The 19,886-nt window shown below is 38.1% G+C and overlaps 1 protein-coding gene across 14 annotated transcripts; it reads right to left on the bottom strand.

Moving 5' to 3' along the window:
* Positions 1-732: 732 nt before the first annotated feature.
* Positions 733-18,631, bottom strand: LOC127491977 (natural killer cells antigen CD94-like). 14 transcript variants are annotated; one of them, XM_089303830.1, is made up of 10 exons: positions 18,527-18,631; positions 17,912-18,117; positions 16,354-16,400; positions 15,550-15,665; positions 15,084-15,197; positions 7,372-7,470; positions 6,033-6,110; positions 5,434-5,585; positions 4,505-4,632; positions 733-1,686 (listed from the first exon to the last, which is right to left on the bottom strand). In XM_089303830.1, exons 5-10 carry the CDS (start codon positions 15,193-15,195, stop codon positions 1,467-1,469), a joined length of 789 nt encoding a protein of 262 aa, XP_089159956.1. In that variant the 5' UTR covers positions 15,196-15,197; positions 15,550-15,665; positions 16,354-16,400; positions 17,912-18,117; positions 18,527-18,631; the 3' UTR covers positions 733-1,466. The 14 variants fall into 14 exon arrangements, with proteins under 14 accessions (XP_089159956.1, XP_089159965.1, XP_089159955.1 ...); XM_089303839.1 differs by lacking the exon at positions 16,354-16,400 and having other exon boundaries at positions 733-2,103; XM_089303829.1 differs by lacking the exon at positions 16,354-16,400.
* Between the last annotated feature and the right edge of the window lie 1,255 nt (positions 18,632-19,886).

The following is a 19,886-nucleotide window of genomic DNA, read 5'->3' as shown; positions in this document are numbered from 1 at the left end:
CTGCCCAATATCTATGTTCCTTTCAACAGTTGTCCAAACAGGATTGTATCTAGGGAACATATCATTGTCATTACATTGTACTTTATTACTGGGTCTCTGATGACTGTCTTATAATATAATTTAGTATCACTGACACATTATACTTGTAAGAGAACATCTTTCCCAGAGTACCTCAGATCTTGTTGCTTTAAGAGAATTATGATAATGGTTCCATTTCTTTTTTTATTTTAATGATTTAGTAAAGTGACCGAATCTGGTAGACTTTTGGGGGTATACGCATGATGTTTTTGTCAAACTGTACTATTTGTGAATGGACTGCCTTGCAATATGAATGTTAATGTAATGTGTAAAGGGAGATCAAACAGTTTGACTGATTATCAAAAAAAAGGTGATGAAACGTGGCTTTGGCCTGGCCCAACCCTGGCTGTTGTGGAAATCCAGGGAATGAGCCAGCAGATGGCATATCTCTCTTGCTCTCTCTTTCTATCCCTCTCTGCAACTCTGGCTCAAACAAATAAATATTTTAAAAAGAAAAAAAATCACAGAAAATATTAATGTGTGTTAGTCACCTGAAATAATTATTTTTTGTGGGAAATAGTATCCATCACCATTTTGACATAGAGTCAAGTTAATTTGATTCAGTGTTTTTTAAAAATTTTGAGTTTTTTTATTGTCATTTACTATTGTAATATATTATTGTCATATACTATTAAGAATATAAACACATGATTCCAAAATTCAAGATTTATTTATAAGATATTGTCTAAAAAGTTATTCATTCACATCTTCCATACCTCCTTTCAAGCCAAGAAAACTTTGTACATTGTGTAGATTCTATATAAACATTTTCAATTAATTAGTTTCTAAATGTGTACAAAGGATCACATTGTTTGAAGGTCATACATATTCTAATCTGCCTATTGGTCACAGATCTCAGTGATAGAGGAAGGAGAAGAACCCAGGAAAGATCAAAAAACTGTGGCACCTAGACAAAATGATTCAAATTTATTTGAATAAGCTTTAAGAATCTGGAGCACTTAAGACTTCAGTCATCAGAGATTGACACCATCTTTCTTTTTTTCTGTGTTTTATTTGGTAAAATGTTTATTTTTTTTCATATACTTTAAAAGAAGAGAGAGAGAGAGAGAGATCTTCCATCTGCTGGTTCACTCCTTAAATACCTGCAACAACCAGGACCCATCCAGATAAAAATCAGGAGCTCAAAACTCCACCCAGGTCTCCCAGGTGCAGGGGCCCAAGCACTTAAGCCATCACTGCATCAGCTGGAAGCTGAATCAGAAGCAGAGGAGCCAGTGCTTCCACCAGCCCCTCTCTTAGGAAGCGCAGACACCACTAGCAGCAGCTTAACCCACTGCAACACAGCGTCCACCCCTCTGCGTTTTCTTAATTTCTTCTTCCTATTCTTATTGCCACCTTATCAAATCCTTCATTATTTCTTAAAGATTTTATTTATTTATTTGGAGAAAGAGAGTTACAGACAGTGAGAGGGAGAGACAGAGAGAAAAGTCTTCCTTCCACTGGTTAATGCCCCAAACAGCTGCAACAGCCAGAGCTGTGCCGATCCAAAGCCAGTAGACAGGAGCTTCTTCCCAGGTCTCCCACGCGGGTACAAGGGTCCAAGGACTTGGGCCATCTTCTACTGCTTTTCTAGGCCATTGCAGAGAGCTGGATTGGAAGAGGAGCAGCCGGGACTAGAACTGGCACCCATATGGGATGCCAGTGCCCCAGGTGGAGAATTAACCCACTGTGCCACTGCACCAGCTCCAAGTCCTTCGTTATTGATATAGCATATGTTTGAGTCTTTGGAGTAATATGCTTAAAATAAATTGATATATTTACTACAAATAATATTGTATAGGACATGACACTTCAAAAATACATGTGTTAGGTAAATAAATGACTTCTTAAATAAGGTGATGAAAAATTATCTTGGCTTTTTTCATGATTCTAAAAATTTAATCTCCATATGCTGTCTTCTTACATATACAATGACTGTTCTCTTGACAGCTCCCATCAATTACTTGGCCATTTTTAATATACTTGCATTGATTATTGGGTGTGTTAGGTCTCTTTAATTGAAGCCTAGAAGAGAACAGAGTATCAACTGCAGATTCACATTTACTTCATAGATCAATGTCATTAAGTGGAAGTTATTGCACAATCATTAAAAATTGAAAGAAACATGCTTCTTTGGCATATTTGTTAACACATAAATAGTAGGGAATATTTGCTGATTTTAAAAGTTAAGGAAGGGGAGCCAGCGCTGTGACGCAGCAGATAAAGCCACTGTCTGCAGTGCCAGCATCCCATATGGGCACCAGTTTGAGTCCCAGCTGCTCCACTTCTGATCCAGCTCTGTGTTATGACCTGGGAAAGTAGTCGAAGATGGCTCAAGTCCTTGGGCCCCTGCACCCATGTGGGAGACCTGGGAAGAAGCTCCTAGCTCCTGGCTTCAAATCGGTGCTGCTCTGGTCATTGGGGACAATTGGATGTGAACCAGCAGATGGAAAACCTCTCTCTCTGCCTCTCCTTTTCTCTCTGTGTAACTCTGACTTTCAAATAAATAAATAAATCTTTTAAAAAAAAAAGTTAAGGAAGGAGATGGCAGGAAAGGAAGCCCCAAAACAGTATCTCTCCTCTAAGGCATTGACAAAGCTAAAAAACTCTCAAGCACAACTTGGCCAAAATTCTGGAGTCCAATTAAAAACTTAAAACAATTAGAAGAGGATTTAATAAAGAGAAAGAAGCTGCTGAACATGGATTTGAGAGCACTTGTTTCATTCAAACTTAACAGAAATAGAATGCTAAAAACATCTTCAGTCCAGATTATCCTTTAGGTGTGGTCAGGCAAAACATGTGAATTAACACTATAATTAGTATTCAAACAGTTCTTTATAATTTGTGGGTCCATGTGGGTGCAATCTGTTGAAATCTTTACTTAGTATATACTGAACTGATCTTCTGTATATAAAGATAATTAAAAATGAATCAATGAAGAATGGGATGGGAAAGGGAGTAGGAGATGGGATGGTTTGTGAGTGGGAGGGTGGTTATAGAGGGAAAAGCTGCTATAATCCAAAAGTTGTACTTTTGAAATTTATATAAATTAAATAAAAGTTTTAAAAAATAAATTATATTAATAATATAGGATTAACTTGCTACTGGGAGCTTTTTATTTTTATTGATTTATATGTTCACTCTCATTCATTTGAGAAGCAGAGAGACAGACAGAGCTTCCATCCACTGTATCACTCCCTGAATACCAGCAACAGCAAGTGCTGAGCCAGGTTGAAGCCAGGAGCCGGAAATCTAATCCACATCTCCACACGGGTGGCAGGAACCCATCACTAGAACCATCACCTCTACCACCTAGGGTCTGCATTAGTAGGTAGCTGGTGTTAAGAACCACAGTTGAAAATGAACCCAGGTATTCTGAGATGAGACCCTACTAAGCCAAATGCCCACTCCTGATTCATATTTTCATGAGGAAATCAGTGACATATTTATTAAAAGAGCAGTTCCCAAAAACTGGTCTCAGGACTCCTTTCAACACTTAAAACCATTGAGTAATCCCTAAAAATTTGCTTTTTATTATATGTTTTTCTACTTTGACTGTATCAAAATTAAAGCTGACATATTTTTAAGTGTTAACAGCTAAAACAAGAAATGTGTGGCCATGTAGTTGGAACATAAGAAAAATATTGGATAAATATCTGAAAATCACTTTTAAGATTTCAGTGTCATTAGATACAGCCTCCTATATCTTTTTTTAGAATCTCTTTCTTTAACATTTATTTATTTGAAAGGCAGACTTACAGAGAGGCAGAGGAGAGAGAGAAAGAGAGAGAGAAAGTGTTCCATCTGCTGGTTTACTCCCCAAATGGCCATAAGGCTGAAGCTGGGATGATCTGAAGCCAGGAGCCAGGAGCTTCTTCCAGGTCTCCCACGTGGGTGCAGGGGCCCAAGGACTTGGGCCATCTTCTAATATTTCCCAGGCCACAACAGAGAGCTGGATCGGAAGTGGAGCAGCATTGAATTGAATTGGCACCCATATGGGATGCCAGCAATGCAGGCGGCAGCTTCACCCACTATGTCATTAGCCGACCCTGCCCCCTATATCTCATAAGGACATTTATTGCTCTGTTGATCACCTAACAATTGCTATTTTAGCTATTTTATGTTTTACTGGTCTCCGGTAAATATTAAGTTTATAACCTTGTGCAAATTTAACAATTGAAGATTTATTCATGCAAAAATGCAAATAACAATGAAAATTTCTTATGATTAATATGAAATTTTTGAAATTGAGTGAACTTCTGAGCATGCTGCTAATATAATTTTATTTTACTATTATTCCACCTCATCCTTTTTGCTCTTGTTTATGATAGGATCATAAGCCATGGATTTAACAACTGATCACACATAATCAACTCAATATTGTTATCCTACAACTGGTACTCTAAGACAGTAGGAGGATACTTACTTGTCCAGAATAAAAGCTGAACCATCTAGCCACACCCATTTCATTTGGCTGCTATTGTAGTATAAACTGAACCCGAACTTGTCCTCATACAAAAAACACTGCTTCTTTGACATTCTTTTTACAAACTCCTGGACAAAATAAGAACAGAAAAAGTGAAATCTGACATCTTTTGTTGGCTATGCGTACAGAGATTAAGGGATTGTTCCGTAATAAGAGTTACTGAGAATTTTCATTTTGTCTGGAATTATATCACCATACTAAAAATGCTCTTGAGATTTCTTTGCCAACAACTAGTAACCAATTATATATTTATACAACAACCATTATGAAAGCATTGTGATATTCCAGGCATTGTGCTGGGCATTGAGTATTGAATTGAAAACAGACTTGCTTCCTGAGAATCCAAGAGCAAAGCAGTTAGGGGAGCAAATGTCACAGAGGAGACCAGTGCAGGATGAAATGCCAGGGCTCAGCCAGGGCTCACCAAGGACTCCTACAAGAGTCACGAGGTCCAAAGACTCTTTGCAGGGTGGACTGGTTCTATGACAAATGAGATGTATGAGAGAGGGTTTCACAGAAGTTGGAGGAGGAGTCAGACTGTCTGGAGCACACTGAATTACCCTTTGAGGAGATGTAAAGGGAACACGTGGAAGTGGGCGGGAGACTGGACGTGATGCACCGTCATTGGTAAGGAAGGAGACTGGAGACACAGGCAAGAGTTCAGCTGTGGCTCGGCCGTGCAGAGCCCTGCCAGACTGGGGCCTTACACCAGGACCTGGGGCAGGTCTTACGAAACAGAGCAGCACAGCCTGATGGGTATATACAGTACCCTGCGTGGGCATGGTTATCTCAGAAGAGGGAAGGCATAGAATCCAGAGATGCTTCCTGGAGAAGTGTACTAAAATGTGGCCATACATACTTGTCCTTACCATCTCTCCTTCCGTGCTTATCTTAAGAAAACTTGAACGTAAAGGAGAACAGTGAAGTTCACAACTGCTCCACGGAATCTGCTCTCTAGAGAAAGAGTAGCAGTGCTTCCCGTGCTGCTGCCAGCCATCACCACAGGGCTGACATTTCCAAACTAAGGAAAAGAAGTTAGAAGATCCATAAATGTCTTGCATCACCATTTATAGTTTAAATTATCGGTGTTATAATCATGTTATTTAAAAAATAATATAATCATGTTATAATCATTAAGCAATACAAAAATTAGTTGTTAAAAATATATTCACACAATATGCTTCCTGTTAACTCATTTCAATAATGCTAACATATAAGTTGTGACAAAATAATTCCAATAGTACAATTGTTGCTATCAGGTAAGCACTACCGATAACTCAAAATTCAAGTGGATTTTTAGGGGACATGTTTCTGAATATCTAATACTCTGCCATATGTGTATATAATATTTAATGATTCATTCATTTATATTTTCATTAATTCTTTTACATGTAAAATAATGCACATATACTTATAGTTATTTTCTAACTCTTAAAAACCTCATGTTCTTGTTCTTAAATACCTTTACCTTTTGATGATGGCTGTGAAATTCCTTTCTGATCTGTTTCCTGACTGAAAATGAGATTTCTTGAATTTCTCTCTGCTACTAAGGAACAAATCACAAACATCAGTTTGCTTCACCACATTTAAACTAAATAAATTTGATACTACAAAAAACACAAAATTTGCACTGAGAGCATCAATAGTAACAACACATTATCAATAACTTCTTAATGGTACAATGCAACTGGAGAGAATATGCAAACAAATCTAATACAAGCCTAACAGGAAAATTAACATATTAGGTAACAGCATCAGTTATTGAGTATTTTATGCTGTTAAGGAAAAATAAGAACATTTCTCTGAAGTAGTTCTGATGTAACGTTAATTATGAAATACAGCCAATTGTTAAATCAAGAACGTGAGTCACTGTGCATCTACTCCCCATGTAGGATCTCTGTCCTTAATGTGATGTACTATGCCAATTAACAGTAAAACTACTACTCAAACAGTACTCTATGCTTTGTGTGTCTGTGAGGGCGCAAACTGTTGAAATCTTTACTTAGTATATACTATGTTGATCTTCTGTATATAAAGATAACTAAAAATGAATCTTGATGAAGAATGGGATGGGAGAGGGAGTGGGAGATGGGATGGTTGCAGGTGGGAGGGAGATTATGGGGGGAAAAGCCACTATAATTCAAAAGTTGTACTTTGGAAATTTATATTTATTAAATAAAAGTTGAAAAAATGAAATACAGCCTGACAGGTAGAAAAATGAAAGATATTCCATGTAGGAGTAGGCATTTAGCTTAGCATTTAAGTTGCCAGCATCCCATACCATAGTGGCTAGGTTTGATTCAGCTCCAATTCCTGACACCAGCTTCCTGCTAAAGCTCATGAAGAGGTGGTAGAAAGGTCCAGTTGCTTGGTCCCCGTCACTCATGGGGAAACCCTGATGGAGGTCCTGGATCCTGGCCTCGGCTGGGCCCAGACCTGCCTGTTGCTGCCATTTGGGGAATGAATCAGCAGATAAGAGCTTACTTTCTGTCTCTCATGTCTTATCCTCTGACCCTCATATTTAAAAAATAATAAAAATACATAGGGGCCTGGATTGTTGTCCAGAGGGTTAGGTTGCCATGTGGGTGCAGGGGCCCAAATACTTGGGCCATCTTCTGCTGCTTTCCCAGGCACATTAGCAGGGAGCTGGATCACAAGTGGAACCTCTGGGACTCGACTGGCACCCATATGGGATTCCAGCACTTCAGGCAGAGACTTAGCCATCTATGCCCCAATGGATGACCTTTAAGAGATTTCTTTCTGTTAAAACAATGAACAAGTCAACTTTTTCTACCATAGAAACTTACACTTTGCAGCTAAGATTCCAACAGAGAAAAGGAGGCCAAGGCAGATGAGACATAAAACCACTGCAATTAATTTCCATGGTGACAATGGGGCAGAAAAACCTATCAGAAAAAGATAGTTATTCAATATGATCTTCTGTGGTCTATTCAGTTTTTTAATTGTTTCATACTCAAATTCCAAAGAGATATATAGGTGTTACCTGATGGCTGTATAATTTTACACATCTGCACAATCGTTGCATAAGACTGTTCAGGAGTTAATGGTCTTAATGTAAATTTAACTATGAAATATCGTTCCTTTTCAAAACAAAATACTTAAAAGTTGCATGGAATTACTTTTAAAATTTTATGAATGATAAAAAATACAAATCTTAACACTAACTAGTCCACTTGGAAACCATATTACCATCATTTTGCTTTATTACCTTTACTATGTCAATTTTCCATAATTGAAATACATTTTGATGACGTCACAGATCATTAACTTTATTTAAAGTGTCTATATAATGGCTTCCAGTTGTAATGAGTCAGTCTCAAAAGCACAAATATCATATAATTTCCCTGATCTGTGGTAACTAATAGAGTACAAAAAATGTGATGTATGGGAACAAAATGGACATTTTGAGATTTGATGATTGTTTACGACCCTTGTCTTTACTGTTAAGGAATAGTGGCTTTTTTTTCTTCTTACTATCTGTTGAATTGTTTTCTTAGTGGAGGGTTAAGCTTATGATTATAAAATAAACTGAAACTGTATTAGTGTAAAAATTAAAAGAAAGAATAAGAAAGGAAGGAGGAGGAAGGATAGGAGCATGGGCGGAAGGGGGGGGGGGGGTGGGCAGTACCACTGTGCTCCCAGATCTGTATATATCAAATACACAAAGTTGGTTCATCATACATAAATAAAAAATGTGTCTGGAAATTGACAGGAAAATGTTCACACTTACTTGGCTATTCTGCATTTTTGTATGCTTATGAGTCCCAATTTTTATAGTAAGAAAATATCAAAATAAAAAGTTTTGCCATCATCTGTTACTTTAAAGGTTGAAGTCTAAAATTTTTATAAACTTGTGAAATTTTAATTGAAGTTTGAAACTTTACAGCAAATACTGATATTGCAGTGTTGCTTTTCAATCTCTTCATCAACTGTTTTTGAACTTTTTCTTTAGTTTTATATTAACTGTTTGGACGTTCTCTGTGAATAATCTGCTGACTTTTTACTGGAGGTAAGCTACAAACATCTGTATTGATGAGGTTATCATGTATTCAATATATCAATCCCTTCTAAATATTCCTGTATTCTTTTATCCATTTGCATATTCTTCTTTTTAAAAGTTTGTTATAAAATTTTAAGTATTTTTAATAAGGCAAATATTACTATATAGTCTATTCATCACACTCTGCTTACACTGAGAAATCTATCACCTAGCACATTGTTTAATTCCCTTTTTGCATCTAACTCCTTCTACTTATTTTAAAAGCCACTCCATGTCTCTGTGACCTGAAATCTATTCAAGTCAAAACAAGAAAATTAATAAGCAAACAACTTCTTTTCTCCCTATTTTCTTTTCTAGCTTTAAAATTCTCTCTCACACACACTATTCTTTATAAACTGTTGAAAGAATGGTTTAAATCTTCTGTCTCTTATTCCCGAGTTCCTTTGTTCCATTCATCACTCACATTCTTCCAAACTTCCAAACAGTTCAATGAATATTTTCCAATATTGATCATTTGGGAAGTCACAAAACAAGTCTTAATAAATTTAAAAGAAAAGAAATCATATTGAGTACCTTTTCTCACCACAGTGCAATAAAACTAGAAATCAGTAAGAAAAATATAACATACAAGAAAACATAAAATAAAGCAACTTATTTCTGAATAACCAATGGATCAAGGAGGAAATTCAGAAAAGATGAAAAATTTCTTGAAATGAAGTAAAATGAAACACAATATGTCATTATCTATGGGCTACAGAAAAAGCAGTACCAAGATGGAATTTTATAGCGTTCAATGACTGCATCAAAAAAAATAATAAAAGGAACAGAAAGACCTCAAATAAACAACTTACTGCTGAACCTCGAAGAACCAGAAAAATAAGAATGAATCAAACACAAAACTGGTCAAAGGAAAGAAATTTAAAAAAATCATAAAAAATAAATAATACAGAGACTTTACAAAAAACAATAAAACAAGACGTGATTCTCTGACAAGATAAATAAAACTGACAAATCCTTAGCAAGACTAACCAAGGAAAAAAGAGCCAAGTTTCAAATCCATGTAAGTAGACAAAAATCAGTAGCATTGATACACAGCATATAGTAAATCATCTGAAAAAGTCCATTTGTAATACCCACAGGAAAAATAAAACCACCCCATTTTGAATCCTATTTGTGTCACTATTGAAATTGTTCTTAAGAGTAGTTGTCAATCTATCTACAGCAATCTTGCTTATGTGGTTACTATTTGACATGACTCATTTTCCCCACTTGAAATCCCTTTTGCCTGATTATTCTTTTACTTTTCAGATTCTCAGAGCAGAAGCAGTGAAAACCATGGTCAGAGGACAGACATTTTTGCCCTTTATATTTTAGTCTACCATTCAGCTTCCACCGTGATTTAAATAATGCGGGGGCAGGCTCCATGTATTAACATCCAAATATTCCTTCCTTTATCAGCCAGCCTCACGTCATACATCATTTCTCCCCTACTCAAGTGCTATTGTTGTGCTGAATTTTGAGGGTGATAAATCAGGACAACGATGTCTCACGTTTTGGCTCTTTAAAGCCTGCTTCCAGGATCCACTGGTAAACAGTACACAAAGTCTACCAGGCTCAGAACCATGCTCTCTGCCCAAACTAGAGAATTTTGTACAACGCGCTTTTCCAATGAGAAGACTGGACTATTTCGACAAGTGTTTCCATCTGGGATCAAATATGTAAAGAGTTTAAGATTATCATGGGATGTTGAATGTGAGAGTACTCTGATTCATTGTGAAATCCCTTAATACAGTAGTAAATGATTAAATTTATATGAAAAACAAAGATGAAAGAATGACAGGAAGTAGGAGCAGAATAGTGATGACAGATATCTTGCCTAGACTGTAGCAAATTCTCAGTGTATATTCAATAACCTCATGGACAGAAAAAGAAAAATGAAAGCCAAGTATCTAAAGGAAAAAAAAAAAACAAAATCAAGGTGACACTAATGATACTGAGTGAGGGTTAAACAATCGTGGCATTTTTCCATTGCCAAAAAGAGATCATTGTTTTTCTATCATGTGGATGCTGGAAAATAATTTAGGACAATAATTATTCTCCCCAAAATAGTGAATTGACTGTCTCTAAACCTGGAGACTGAGCCAGAAAGCTTGGGAGTTTTCTATTATTTTTCATATGCTGTTTTGATTTTGAGACATATTTACAATATTCTCTTTCATTGCGGTTTTTGTTTGCTTTATGACCTCTTTCTTTAGAAGGGCCTCTAATGAATTTATGTTGTATTCCAAAAAGCTAGGAGAATATTTAGCAAAAATAAATATTCAATGCTTATTTGTGGAGTGAATGAATAAATAGAAATTCACTAGCATGATAGAAAACACCTAAGTTATTGAAACCCTGCAGTGAGGTTAATCCATGCGTTTTTAATAATTTCTAAAGGTAGTACTAAAATAGGGACATCATATATTGAAGAGTTTCTAGACTGATAGGACAGCAATAACAGAGAAAAATGGAGCTTACAGAAAACTGGTACTGTATAAGAAGCAGAAAACTAATTAAAAACTATATCCAATGTCTGTATGGAGAAACATCCATGAAAATCAAAAGATAGTGAGATTCAGTATGAACATTGATCACTGGAAATTGAGCAATGTGTTGTTTATAGATGAATGTTGAAAATAATTTTGTTACAATTTTTATATCTTATTTCATCTAATACTCACAATAATGCTTTCAACAGGTACTGCTGCTGTCCCCATATTAAATAAACAGAAAAAGAGGTAAAATGAAATTACAGTAAACCGGGCCGGTGCCACGGCTCAATATGCTAATCCTCCGCCTAATGGCGCCGGCACACCGGGTTCTAGTCCCCGTCGGGGCGCCGGATTCTTTCCCGGTTGCCCCTCTTCCAGGCCAGCTCTCTGCTGTGGCCCGGGAGTGCAGTGGAGGATGGCCCAAGTGCTTGGACCCTGCACCCCTTGGGAGACCAGGATAAGCACCTGGCTCCTGCCTTCAGATCAGCGCGGTACGCTGGCCGCAGTGCGCCAGCCGTGGCAGCCATTGGCGGGTGAACCAATGGCAAAAGGAAGACCTTTCTCTCTGTCTCTCTCTCTCTCACTATCCACTCTGCCTGCTAAGAAAAAAAAATTATAGTAAACCGAAAATGACATAAGTTCTTATGGCTACAGTAATGATGTTCTTAACTACTTTATCCTATTGGGAAACGTACATGGCTATAAAGGGGATGGGTCTGTGTGGAGCTGGTGTTGTGATGCATCAGGTTAGGCCTCTGTTTTTGTTTTGTTTTTTTTCTTTTTTAAAAAACAGATTTATTTTATTTATTTGAAAGACAGAGTTACAGAGAGAGAGACAAGGAGGGAAGGAGGGAGAGAGAGAGAGATATCTTCCATCCACTTCTTTATTCCCCAAATGGTCACAATGGCTGGAGCTGGGCTGATCTGAAGCCAGGAGCCAAGAGCATCTTCCATGTCTCCCACAGGGATGCAGGGACCCAAGGATATCTGATGCTTTCCCAGGCACATTAGCAGGGAGCTGGATCAGAAGTGGAGCAGCCATGACTCAAACCAGTGTCTATATGGGATGTCGGCACTGCTGGCTAGGACTTTAACCCACTGCACCATAGCACCAACCCCTAAGCCTTTGTTTTCAATGTTGGCATTCCATATCGAAGTGCCAGTTCAAGTCCCAGCTGCTTGGCTTCTGATCCAGCTTCTTGCTAATAAATCTAGGAAGGCAATGGATGATGGGCCCCTGCCACCCATGTAGGAGAGCAAGATGTAGTTTCTGGTTCCTGACTTTGGTCTGGCCTATCCCTGGCTGTTGCAGGCAATTGAGGAATGAACCAGTGTCTGGAAAACCTCTCTTTGACAGATTTATTGACTAATATAATTTTTCACATTTCCCTTGTCTAGTCTTTCTACCTTTTAAATATCAATTGAGTCGCTGTTTAACAACCAGAGGAAAAAAAACACTTTTGAACATAAATTTTCTGTTTCTGGCCCTGTGGTACAGTGGGTTAAGCTACTGCTTGCAACATTAGCATCCCATGTGAGCGCAGGTTCAAGTCCCAGCTGCTCCACTTCCAATCTGTTTTCCTGCTATTGTTCCTGGGAAAGCATCAGAAGATGACCCAAATGATAGGGCCCCTGCCACCTACAAAGAAAACTGGGTGGAGTTCCAGGCTCCTGATTTCAGCCCGGCCCAACAACCCAGCCATTATGGCTATTAGGGGAGTGAACCAGTGAATGAAAGATCTCTATCTATCTCTGTGTGTAACTCTGCCTTTCAAATAAGCAAACAACTCTTTAATAAATAAATTTTCATTCAACATTATATTTGTCATCAACTGTATCATAGAATAAGAAACAAACATATACTGTGTGACCTGTGAGAACCAAATGCTTGTTTCCCACCATCTATACCTGAGACCTTGAGAGATTTTCACTTTCCACACGCTAAGGAAAAGCACATAACTTTATACTCTATCTGCTTCATGTGAGAGTTTAAGGTGAAAAACTTAAAACAAGGGCTGACATGGCCCAGTGGGTAAGCCGTAGCTGGTGACATTGGAATCCCATATCAGACCACAGGATTGAGTCCTGGCTACACACATTCCAGCCCAGCTCCCTGCTAAATCACCTGGGAAGATATCAGAAGATGACTCAAGTGCTTGAAGCCCTGCCATCCACACGGCAGAACTGGATGAAATTCCCAGCTCCTGGCTTCATCCTGGCCTAGACCCAGATGTTGAAGGCATTTGGGCAGTGAACCAGTGAGTGGAAGATATCACGCTCTCTCTCGCTTTCTCTCTCCTTTTTCTCTGTCACTCTTTCAAGTAAATTAATCAATAAATGTTTTTAAAATGTTAAAATAAGATAATCAGAAAAAAGGAAAATTTGCCTAAGTATAAGGATGTTGCTCCCATAAAGCATAGTCATATTAGAAAAGTGAAATAAAAATTTAAACATCAAAATTAATTTTTATATAATAAAATATATTTATTTAGAAACTTATGCTAATGTACTCTATACTGAAGAAGTAATTCAATATTTAGATGTTTTAAAGGTTAATTCCAGAAAATCACATCACTGTGATATTTATATTAGTTAAAATAAGGAAGCAAACAACACTTCAAATGTTACTGTTGCCCAAAATCCTTACAACTAAGTATAACCAATAAATAATGAATATTAAATTGTGCTGGTAGAGTAGAAACATAATTATGCAGAATTCTGTGTGAAAGGTATACTAGTACTCAAATAGTATTTTACACTTAGTGTTTCTGTGTGGAAGCAAAATGCGGAAATCTTTACTTAATATACGCTAAATTGATCTTCTGTATCTAAAGATAATTGAAAATTAATCTTGATGTGAAGGGAAGGGGAGAGGGAGTGGGAGAGGGGAGCATTGTGGGTGGGAGGGAAGTTACAGGGGGGAGGAAGCTATTGTAATTCATAAGCTGTACTTTGGAAATTTATGATCATTAAATAAAAAAAGGTATACTTTACATATGTGATGATGGCAGGAGTAATTTTTAAAATCAAATTTAAAAAATCACAAACTCACAAGACTTGATGATTGAATTATCTTTATTTCTCAAATGATTTGCTATATTTTATTATCTCAAAAAGAATAAATGTGACATGTTAAAAGCTTTATACAAAGTCTATTTATTCCCTCGAGCTACTTTAAGATTATAGTGAACATTGTCTAACTTTTGTCAAGATTCATATTCATAGAATATTCTGAGGTAGAGATTATAGTTGTGTGCATTTAATTAAAGACATTTTGCAGACATTATTTTAAACTGTGGAGTAGGGGAAGGCACCCGCATTCCACGTCAGAGCGTCTGGCTCTGATGCCGGCTTCTTGTCAATAAACATCCTGGGAGGCAGCAGGTGATTGCTCAAGTCCTTGGGCCTCTGCCACCCAGGTTGGCAATTCGGATTGAGTTCTTTTTCTTTTTAAGATTTATTTATTTGTTTGAAAGTCAGAGTTACATAGAGAGAGAAGGTGAGGCAGAGAGAGAGAGAGGTCTTCCATCCGCTGGTTCACTCCCCAATTGGCCGCAACGGCCAGAGCTGCGCCGATCCCAAGCTAGGATCCAGGAGCTTCTTCCGGGTCTCCCACGTGGGTGCAGGGGCCCAAGGACTTGGGCCATCTTCCACTGCTTTCCCAGGTCACAGCAGAGAGCTGAATCAGAAGTGGAGCAGCCGGTCTCAAATTGGTGCCCATATGGGATGCTGGCGCTTCAGGCCAGGGTTTTAACCCGCTGTGCCACAGCCCGGGCCCCATGGATTGAGTTCTATGCTGGCCCAGTCCTGACTGCTGTGAGTATTTTGGGGGTGAACTGGCAGATGGAAGATCTATTTCTCATATCTCTCTCTCCTACCCCCTCTCATAAATAAATAAAAAAAAATTTTTTTAATTCAAAACTTGGAGTAAAGCAATAGCAATGAAAATAAGAATATCACAAACCTCGATGTTCAAAACAAGCAGTGCCCTTGGCTCGAGATGCTGCAGGTGATCTATGTTGCTGGAGCGGAGACTGAACGCGCAGCTCAGTGTACGTCACCCTTTCTTCTTCCATGTCTGAAAAGCAGCAATGAACTTAAGATAACACAAGAGCTTTGTTTTAAATTCACGGACTATGGAAAAGCCTCAACTAAAATAGACTACCAAAGGAGTTTGTTCTTATCTAAACTTAATAAAAGACCTGGATTTTCTTTCAAAGCAAAAAAAAAAATATTGTTAAGAATAGAGGATCACGGAAGTAAACTTTTTTTAATCACAAAGTGGTAACACATGTTGAGTTATCCACTAGCTACTGCATAATGAATAAAAGCTTTTAAACATCCTTATATGAGGACCCTCCCCAGTTCACCTGATCTATGCCTCTGCAGCCCTTATGTCCCATAGCATCTACTTGTACCCTCAAACTCACCTGACTGCTCTCTTCACTTAGGATCTCCCTTCTTCCAGGAAATCTCTTCTTGTTGCTGTATTCTATGTTGTCCCATCTGCATCAGGAAGTTCTTTAAAATGCAGCTGAAGTCCTAACTTGCTTAGAAAATTTTCACAAACATTTCAGTAAGAATGCCTGTCTTCCGTAATCCCACCTTGCTGCTCACATTTCTCTTTCAACCAGTCTCCCCTTCTTCTTTAGTGCTGCTGTCCCTTCTCTCTGACCCATTCTTAGGGCACAAGTCAGATCTGAATGATTTCGCTATTGCCACAACTATTTCTTAGGTCAATTGCTGAACTCTAGGATTCTAACAACCTGCGTTTTACACCAGATTCAATATTTTATAAATTAAATTTATTATATCTCAGAAGGAAATCTAAAAATGTTTCAGAGGAAGCCTTGAGAATAATTTGATGCCTAGAAAGTCCACATGTATAGGAGTTAATGTATTCCTTAAACTGCAAATCAACTAGTCCGTTTTCTGAACTTTTTCCCGATAGAACTTATAATTTGTTTATATTCTACAAATATATTTCCACAAACATAAATAACTAATTTTCAATTTTTTCTAATGAATGTATTTCTGTAGTTTGTTATAAGGAAATGCAATATAGTGGAGTCTGTGTTTTATCATATATTTCTCTATTGATTCTCTTTCTTAATCCATACTTTCTTATTTCTAAATCTAACTTCTCGTTATCTAAATTATATTAATTCAATTTTAGTGAAAAATTTTTAAATACTAATCTTTGAATAAACTAATATCTTGAAAATTAGAAGTACCTTGTTTTCAGAGGAAGGCGGCAGGATCTTTGCAGAATATGTATCTTCTAGAAAAAAAAAAAGTGTTCCTAATGCCTGGGACAAAAGCCTGCACTTTAGAATGCCTGATGATTTTTGATATAAAATAAAATGACTTCAAAGATGAAGCAATAAGTGCAAGCTGTCCCGGATGAGAAATTAACAGATGCACGTGGAATGCAAGAATAAGAGCTCTCTGGATACAACCACGCAGGAAGCCCCGACATCTGAAAATATCACCAGGGCTGGGGACTTCCACCAGTCTGACCATTAGTCACTATAAATATCTGCTATATGTGCAGTAATGATCAATATGTTTCACTCAATCACAGAGTTTTTAGACTTCATGAGTGCAGGTATTGTCTATTGAGAATGTAGGCCCCCTTCATTGTCACCCCTTTTTTAGTTCCCCACAGTACACTGATAAACATCACATTATGATTTTAGTTGGTGTGCTAGAAGGTAGGGCATTAAAATTAATGTTGTTGCTGTCACTTTTTTGGTCTCTCCTCTCCAAAACAAATGTGAAAGACATATGTAGCAGCACTAACACAATTTCAACAGAATTTAGTATTTCTATCTTTTTAATGCAACTCTGAGTTATCTGTCCAAAGAAAATTCACCTTTGTTATCTACTTTTCTCTCTTATTAAAAAAATTATTTATTTGAAAGGCAAGGAGAAAAAGACATACACAAACAGACAAATAGACAGTTTCCATCTGTTGGTTGACTCCCCAAAGCTCACAATGGTTGGAGTTGGGCCAAAGCTGAAGCTAAGAGCTGGGAACACATGTAGGTGGCAGGGACCCAATGATCTGAGCAATCAGTACTTCCCCCCAGGCTCTGAATTGGCAGGAAGCTCAAGTCAGGAGCCAGAGGAGAGAACTGAACCCAGGTACTCAATTGTGGCACTTGGTCTTCTTAGGCACTAAATAAATACTTACTCCCCTCAGCTTTAAGTGCACCTTAAGATTGTCAGACATCCTCTCATGTTTGCTGTATAAATTACTGTTCAGTTTATAGTTTAATATTCGATCATATAAAACATTTTATTTACCATATTGCTAGTTTCATGCATTATTTCTTTTCAAATGTATAAATAGTAATTTAAATGCTACTATATATTATAGCATCTTTTTTCTGCCTGAACTGTCACTATCACACTCAACATACTTAATTCTATATTTATGTGTGTGTGATGTGTGTGTTAATTTTCATATGTATATATACATATATCACATATAAATATATATACATATTTAAGTATTTTTGTATTGTATTCTTTAACACTTACCCGTCTATTGCTTGCCATCTCCAGGTGAATTTTTGATGTGAATAAACACAGTGTTAATTCCCAATCAGTTGTCTTTTCTTTTCATGTTCCTTATTTTGTATCATTTTCTAGGTGTTCTTTTTTTATAATTTGGTTTAATGATCTTAACTGATTTTTTAAAGGTTTATTCATTCATTTAAAAGGTAGAGTTACAGAGAGGCGAGGCAAAAAGAGAGAAAGAGGTCTTCCATATGCTGGTTCACTCACCAGAAGGCTGCAATGGCTGGCGCTTCTTCAGGGTCTCCCACATGGGTGCAGGGGCCCAAGCATTTGGGCCATCTTCTACTGCTTTCCCAAGCCATAGCAGACAGCTGGATCAGAAGTGGAGCAACTCGGACTCAAACCGGTGCCTATATGGCACTGCAGGCGGCAGCTTTACCCACTATGCCACAGCACCAGCCCCTCCAGGTATTCTTGAAGAAGAAATAAACAGGGGTCGGGCAAGATGGTGGAATAGGAAGGGAGTACACTGATAGTCCCGGAAGAGACAGTTTAATAAAAGTGGAGATAATGCAGGTTCAAGGAAGACTTGGGGAAGAAACAGCAGAGGAAACTCTTCCAGAACTAGTGATTCATGGTGGACCTGCATGGAGGGTGCAGGAGCCCATGGCTCAGGACACCAGCCATGGAATCTATGCACCAGAGCTGGAATGCAAAGTGAGCTGAACCTCAGTAGCTGGAGACCCCAGTGGGAAAGCGGAAGGAGGAGCCTAGAGGGAACAAGGCTTGAAGCCCCATGGGGGAAAGTTCACCAGGCTAACTAGAGAAGAGAGGAAAAAATAAGAAACCAGTACGGACACGAGTCTCTCTCTCTCCACTCACCTCTCAAAGGCGAGCAAGACAAAGAGCAAGCACCATTTTGGACATACATAAAAGCTGTGCAACCTCAGGGCTGCGCCCGCCCTCAGCTTAGCAGAAAAACCTGACTCTGGGGGGTGGGGGGGTGTGAAATAACAGGTGGTTAGGACACAGTGAATGTGTGGAGCTAATAAACTGAGACTGTGAAAAAAGAGACGGTGGGTGAGAGAACTCACGGAATTCACGTGAGTACTCTCCAGAGACACTACAATTTGGTAACCTTGCCAACCCAGTGGAAGACTACAGGAGAATTTGAACCCACACCGAGGGCAGAACAGATTCCCTGTGTGGTCCTTGGGAAAGAGCAGGCGAATATTATACCCACAGGAGCCAGAGATCAGAAGCTGACTACCTTCAATTCCGCTCAGCTGTGTGGAATTACTTCCCTTCTGAATCAGAGAGAGAGAGAGAGATTTACCATGCCTAACATGGGTGTGTCACCTTTGGCACATCCTTAACCCTGAAGAACCAAACAAAGCTCTCTGGCCACACCCATCTCAAGCCTCTAAGGCTCCATCAAAAACAGACAGTCCACTTAATACAGTCATAGTATAACAAGAAAAAACCACCACAGCAAGGGAAGAAGAATCCAAAGAATATCTCCACAATGCCAAGCAACAAATGCAGAAACCAAGGAAACAAGAACAAGGAAGACATTATGACACCCCCAAATAAACAAGACATCCCAAGCCAAGATTATGAAGATGATGACATAGAAGAAATGCAAGATACAGATTTCAAAAAATTTATGATAAGAACATTTAGAAGTTTTCAAAAACAAATTCTTGAACTACAGAAATCCTTACTGGAAAGGATAGAAAATCTCTCTCATGAAAATGAAACCTTAAGGAGGAATCAAAATGAAACGCAGAAACTAGTAGAACAAGAAACAGTGAAACATAAAGAAAAGATCCTAAAATGTGCAAGAGAGAAACATCAGATTACTCTCAGAGGATCTCCAATCAGACTCACAGCTGACTTTTCATCAAAAACCCTACAAGCTAGGAGGGAATGGCGAGATATAGCCCAGGTACTAAGACAGAAAAACTGCCAGCCCAGAATATTATATCCTGCAAAGCTCTCATTTGTGAATGAAGGTGAAATAAAGACCTTTCACAACAAACAGAAATTGAAAGAATTTGTCGCCACTCATCCAGCCCTTCAAAAGATGCTTAAAGATGTGTTACACACAGAAACAAAGAAACATGGTCATCAATATGAAAGAAGGTAAAGGAAGGAAATCTCACACCAAAAGATCACAGGAAGTTCAAAACATATATCAGAAAATATCTTTGGCAAATGGCAGGGCAAAGCTACTACTTAT

This window comes from Oryctolagus cuniculus, chromosome 9, assembly GCF_051225735.1.
Source record: "Oryctolagus cuniculus isolate XC-2025 breed Fujian yellow rabbit chromosome 9, ASM5122573v1, whole genome shotgun sequence".
Lineage (NCBI taxonomy): Eukaryota > Metazoa > Chordata > Mammalia > Lagomorpha > Leporidae > Oryctolagus > Oryctolagus cuniculus.
The sequence above is the reverse complement of the archived record's forward strand: the minus strand, read 5'-3'. Positions and strand labels throughout refer to the sequence as shown.

Excerpts from the sequence above, each read along its gene's own strand:
- LOC127491977 (XM_089303828.1), bottom strand. The coding sequence starts at position 17,954 with ATGTGGGAGACCCTGAAGAAGCGCCAGCCATTGCAGCCTTCTG. Across the intron at positions 6,111-7,371 it reads TGGAATCTTAGCTGCAAAGT|TAGCAGAGAGAAATTCAAGA; the intron begins GTAAGTTTCTAT and ends TTTGTTCCTTAG. Across the intron at positions 5,586-6,032 it reads TTCACAGCCATCATCAAAAG|TTTGGAAATGTCAGCCCTGT; the intron begins GTAAAGGTATTT and ends TCTTTTCCTTAG.